The 6,000-nt window shown below is 53.5% G+C and overlaps 1 protein-coding gene across 1 annotated transcript in view; it reads left to right on the forward strand.

Moving 5' to 3' along the window:
* The window catches only part of Scfd2 (sec1 family domain containing 2), a 406,746-nt gene extending 401,011 nt beyond the window's left edge, over positions 1-5,735 (forward strand). The window contains exon 9 of the mRNA XM_005392914.2: positions 5,430-5,735. Coding sequence (XP_005392971.1) covers positions 5,430-5,522 — 93 coding nt within the window. The 3' untranslated portion in view covers positions 5,523-5,735. The remainder of the gene's footprint in view (positions 1-5,429) is intronic.
* Positions 5,736-6,000: the final 265 nt, after the last annotated feature.

Raw genomic sequence — 6,000 nt, forward strand, 5'->3', positions numbered from 1 at the left:
AATTGATAGGAAACCCCGTGTAGGCAGATTAGTGACTTTAGGGACACCACTACCAACAACTGCTACAAAATCAGAAGGGACAAAGGTAAAAAGATGATCTGAAATGTCACACTCTGACAGCCTCGAGCACAGCACAGCAGGACCTCTGAGACAAAGTGACAGCAGGTCAGACAGCTCGCAAGTTTTCTAGAAGAGCTAATCAGCCGTCCCTCTGTTGAACCATCCAAGCCTTTTCTGTGTTGACATAGCTGAGTGCAGGAAGAGTGCACGCAGGGTTAGGTAGTGCCTCAAAAGTGACATGCTGCAGCTCTTCGTACGGGCGAACACGAGTGTTGGTGCCTGTGCCTGCACCATTTACCTCAAGGAACACTCTGCCCAGTTTAAAAGAAAAAGGAAGAAAAAACTACTCCCAGCCTCCTTGGACTCCCAGTGTTAGAAGTCAGAGGGCTGGCAGTTCAAATGCCTCTGCATTCAGCAGAAATAGAACAGGAAGATGCTGCCACCTGCACATTACAGCGGTGGCTGGGGAAGAGGAAGCCAAGGGGGCTGGGTGCCTGAGGCTGGGCTGCCCCTGCTCGGTGTGGGGGCAGGCTGAGAACACACACCGAACAGGCCCTCGTCCCCACTAGAGCAGAACGCTGGCATGGGCCTGGAGGCGCTGGAGACACTGGTTCCCTGGCTTCTGGGAACCTGCTGGCCTCCACGCCGGCTCACAGTCCACCAGCATCTTTTCTGTCACTCTTCTGCTTTGCCAGATCCTGTGGCTGATGCAGAGTTCCACCCTCCAATATTCCACCATGGAACTGACTGCATTAGCAACACTTGGTAGCACTTAAATCATAGTCGCCTTCAAACTGCACCTAAGCTGGGCTTTTCAATGAAAAAATATTTTGGCTGTGCTACATGCCCCGTTTCTCCTGTTAGGTATAAAATTGGTCTGCAGTTAGCAAAGATTTTCTGTGCACGGGTAATTCTCTCGGGAGGAACTCTGATAGCCAACAGTGCAGGACAGGGTGGGGCATGGCCACGTCCTGACCGTTGCTGGGGTCCCTGGCAGCACCCTGTGTGCTCCAGCCTGGGGAGAGGCCGCTGCGACTGCAGTCCAGCTTGGCAGGTGGCGGGGGACCAGGCGTGGTGCGTTAGGGCCACAGCCAGCTGCCTCTTGCGCCTTGAAGGACACCTAGGCCTGACCTGAGGGGAAGAAAAAGCAAAACTAAGCAAAGAGAGGAAGCATGAGGAGAAGGAGAGGGAAGGATGGGAGGAGGAGGATGAAGACACCGAGCAGGAAAGCGGACTGGAGAACCCACGCGCACACCCTGTGGTGGGAAGGCCGGCCCTGGCCTGGGTGTTTTCTTCGGCCTTCAATGGCTGGGGAAGAGGCAGTGCTAGCAGGGCACAGTGGTGCACGCCCGTGATCCCAGCACTCTGGGAGGCTGAGCTGAAAGGATTGAAAGTCCGAGCCCAGTCCAGGCAGCTCAACAACTGAGCAAGACCCTGGCTCAAAATAAAAAATTAACGGCTGGAGATGTAGCTCAGAGCGAAGGTCATAGGCTCCACCCCAGTAACCACCAAAGTAATAATGATAAGAAAGAAAAGAGGAGGAGGAGGAAGGAGAAGAAAAGGCAGTTTCTGAAAGGAGTTCTCTAATGGTTAGTTTGCCTACTATCACAAGTTTGTTAGCTCTGGTTAAAAAATTTAAATTTCATCAGATAGGCCTGTTTCAGGCTCTTCTGAGTGTTTTCCATTCTTGGGGGCATTTACATTTGAAGTCCATTTTTTAGAATCTAAAGGACTATGCAAAACCAGCAATAGTTGAATAAACTAGGAAAAAATCTAAAACACTCGAAAGTAGTCAGAATGCCAAAAATACCTAAGATATAAAAATACTTAAGGACCACCAACTATTGCACTGCATGTGAACGTTAGCAATGTGACCTCGCTTGCTCCCCGAATAGGAATTTTAGTCGAGCAGGTTTTTGTTGAGCTGGTATGAAACAAATTTACCCAGTGTCACTTGACCATCTTCTGCAGGGCCTCCCTGAGGGGACACCTTGCTGCTGAGCGAGCCAGACGCCCTGCCGCCTTCGCTGAGCTCGTGGTGAACTCGGCAAGTCCAGGGCTGACGGCGCCGAGCAGCAGTGAGAGGCCCAGGGAGGGAAGGGGTGCAGCGAGGCACAGACACCCGGGGTGCGCGCAGCCTGGCGGGAGGCTGGTCTGGGAAGGTTTTCCGGAGCGGATGGGGCCTGAGCGGATTGAAGGCGGCTGGACAGGTTGTTGGGCAGTAGGAGAGGAACTCAGTTTCAGATAAGGACACATCCCCAAAGAGCCAGTTAGTTGCGGGTGGAAGGAGGACTGAGGGGAGGGGTGTGGAGGCGAGGGCGGGGGTGCGGGGTGCCGAGCAGCAAGCCCGATCTGAAGGCCTGGAACGCCCTGCAGAGGCGCCGGGCCTAGCCAAGGACGGCCGTGGGGGAGGGAAGGGCTCTAAGCCCATGAGGAAGTCTAACGGCCCAGGGAGTGCCCCAGGCCGGAGCGCAGCGGCAGCTGCGTTTGTTTCCTGGCCCCTGGAGTCTGCGCTATGCTAAGTGTTCCACACCGGTGTTTGCATTTGCTCAGAGATGAGGAGACGAAGGCCGTGAGTGATGGGCAACTTCAGCCAGCCATCTGGCAAGTGCGCCGGCGCGGGCCCCACGCGCAAACCGCCCTGTGCTCCTGACCACGGCCTCGGGGAAAGTTTCTGGGCTCAGCCCCTGCTCGAGGGCCCCTGCCCTACCTCAGGAGGGGCCTCGTTTTCCATCTGTTTCTTTCACCCTCTGCAGAGCAGGGCCCAGGTGCCTCCCACTCAGCCGTGCCCCGGGTGGGGGTGTCGGGACCTGCTGGGTTAGGTGGGAGAGGCCTGGGCTTCGCGCTCCAGCTCCGGGTGGAGACGGGCCCAGGACACGACTGGAGAGTGATAGACTACTGAGGCTCGGTTATTGCTGCTCTCAAAGTGCGACCTCCGCTGAGTCTGCCGTCTTTTTGCTGCAGGTTCCTCAGTCCAGCTAGGGTCTCGGAGCCCTCACAGACTCACTCTAGCCCTCTCACTAGGGGACTCCGGTACATTAACCCCTACTGGCCGCTCTTACCTTGGAGGAGTCCACTTCCAGAAGTGCACAAGACTTTTTGTCTTGATGTGCGCATTTTTCACGGGCTTCCTAACTGTGAACCAGAGTTCGCTAGGAGTCCACGAACCTTCCCTAAAACTGTATCTGAAATGCTATGTTCAAACATATGAGTATTTTTGTAGAGTTCTTAGGCCTTTTAAGTTTGAAAAGGAGGTCTGTGGCCCAGTCACAAAAACCACAGCCAAATAGCTGACACTTGCACGGTTCTTCCTGTGCTCTCTGGACCTTATGCCACCTGCCAGGCACTGCAGTGGGGCTCTCTTCCTGCTGGGACAGAGGGAGCGGTGAGTTGGAGTGACGTGCTTTCCAGTGACCTAGCTGGTCAGCAATGGAGTGGGGTCAGCTCAGCCGCCGGCACTCTGGCCTGGGAGCTGCTGTCACCACCCACCTGTTAGGTGTGGTGCGGAAGACCTGGGGTGAAGGGGGGCCCCTCCGGGTGCGCTTGCTCAGTGTCCAGACCGTGCTCGCGGACTCTGAGGGGATGCTGACACTTGCTCATCATCTCCAAACTCCCTTCATGTGGCCTTCGAGGAAAAAATGGGAAGCACAAATTTCAGTATAATTTTTTTTCTACCAGAAGCCACTTGGCTGACATGAGCCATATATTTTTTTTAAGATCGTACTGTTTCAAAGACAAGTAAAATAGATGCTTCCACAGACTAGTGTTTAAAAAAAGAGAGAACTTTTTCAGCAGGTCTTTGAAAAATTAATAACAACAGAAAATGATGAACTCCCCCTCCACTGGTCCCCATCCACTTTTCCTCCCCTGTTGCACTGGAGTGTGGGCTCCAGTTTTCATCAGCGAGCCGGGTGAATTCATGAGTGGTTACTTGATCGCCTCAGTTGCACCTGGAACAACTTTGGAGGGCAGGAGAGAGGACAGGGAAGTGCCCGGACCCACCTGCACCCCTCCGAAGACGCACAGCCAGGCCGTGTGTCCAGGTGAGGCCGAGTCAGGCTGCAGCCTTGAGATCTCCCGGCTCGGGTGCTGCACTGCGGTGTTCCGACTCTAGCACCGCCTTCCCCACTTCCTGCAGCCCTCCTCCACGAGGGGTGTGCAGCAGCTACTCGTATAAAACCTCACCAGGCCTTGCAGAGCACGTCACATACCCAGCCCTCCCAGTGCTGGGGAGAGAAATCTGCCCCAGAGTGAGGTTCAGGCTGAGAGGAGCTGGAGGCATCACACAGGGAGCCCCACATAGGTTAGAGGACCCCAGCAGCCACTAGCAGAACCCTGGCGAAGCCCTCGAGCCGGGACCTCCGCTGCTCCTGACTCAACCCCTCATGTGTATCCTGGAAAAGTCACCTCACACGTCTGTACTTTCCTCACCTACAAAGCAGGACTAATAAATGCAGCTGTTTAATAAGGGCGTGTGATGAGGATTAAACGGAGATGACTGAGTGAATCCTCAGAACCTGGCTCATCAGCAGACCAGTGAGTACTAGCTGCTGTCATCATCATTCTCGATTTACTTGTGTCCATCCACCCCCCAAAAAGATGTCGAAATCCCCCAGTCCCCGGGCCTGTGACTGTGACCTTCTATGAAAACAGTGTTTACGCTGGTTAAACAAAGGTGACCTCATTAGTGTGGTTCTGATCTACTATGACTGTATCTGGAAGAAAGGGGGAAATCTGGAGAGAGTGACAGACATAGGCAGAGGAAGACGGTGCAGAGACACAGGGGAGTGAGAGCAGGAGACGGAACAGACGCCCCCGCAGCCTCCGGAAGGAACCCATCCGCCCTTCACCTTGAGCTTAGACTGAAAGTCTCCAGAACTTCACTGCGGAGTGCATTCTGTGGCTTGGCCTCTCAGTTTGTGGTACTGAGAAACCAATGCGAGCAACATCCCAAGCAAAGACCCACCGCTTAGGTGTGCCTAGCTGGGATGTGCAGAGGCTCCTGGAAGAAGCCTGAGACCCCATTACGCAGGCGAAAGCTGGGGTGTGAGCTTACTCGGTTCGGCACCGAGGGCTGGCTGGGCTGGGCCTCTCGAATGCATCCAGCGTCACTCTCGGGCTTTCTCAGTGTGTCCCTGGTCAAAGGTCTGAAGACCAGCCCAGCTGTCCCACGGTCGTCCTTCCCAGGCTGTGCAGCTGCCCCCCAGCAGGACACGCACCAGGTGGCATCCAACCTGTCACCCTCTCTTCTTCGTGGTCCTCGGCTCCCTGCCTCCCTCCAAAATCGTTTGTTGCCTTTTACTTCTTGTGGTGAGATAATCCAGTGCTGACTTCCCTAATTTCTGCGGTGCATTTGTCCCTCCCGTTAGGTGATTGTGCTGTCCACCAGACTGCTGAAGCCACTTCACATTCCTGAGCTGCTCTTTGCAACTGACCGGCTACATCCAGACCTTGGCTTCTGACATCTGCTAAGAAGATAAGACCTACCCAAGCTGGAAATGCCAATACCATTGTTTGTCTCCATTGCAGATACGCCTCGCTAATTGTGGGTTTGATTGCATCCTGATGAGAGGGTCTTGATAACTGTGCAGTGAGGTACTTTACTTATTCTTTAAAAAAATTCTTATTCTTTAAAAAAAAAATTGTAGTTGGGCCTGGTGGTGCAGGCCTGTAATCCCAGCTGCTTGGGAGGCTGAGGCAGGAGGATCACAATTTCGAAGCTACCCTGGGCAATGTAGTGAGATCTTCTTTCAAATAAAAATAAAAAAGGCTAGGGATGTAGCTCAGTGCTCCTTAGGTTCAATCCAGTTTTCAAAAAAAAAAAGTTTTGTGTGTGTGGTTTTTTTTGCTTTTCCATTTTGCTAAAGGTGTCAAGCTATCTTTAGCTGACCTAATCAGTGGTACTTTCTGTTTATCTCCTTATTTTCTGTGTATCCTCCT

The sequence above is a fragment of the Chinchilla lanigera genome, unplaced genomic scaffold (genome assembly GCF_000276665.1).
Source record: "Chinchilla lanigera isolate Chin_1 unplaced genomic scaffold, ChiLan1.0 scaffold00046, whole genome shotgun sequence".
Taxonomy (NCBI): Eukaryota; Metazoa; Chordata; class Mammalia; order Rodentia; family Chinchillidae; genus Chinchilla; species Chinchilla lanigera.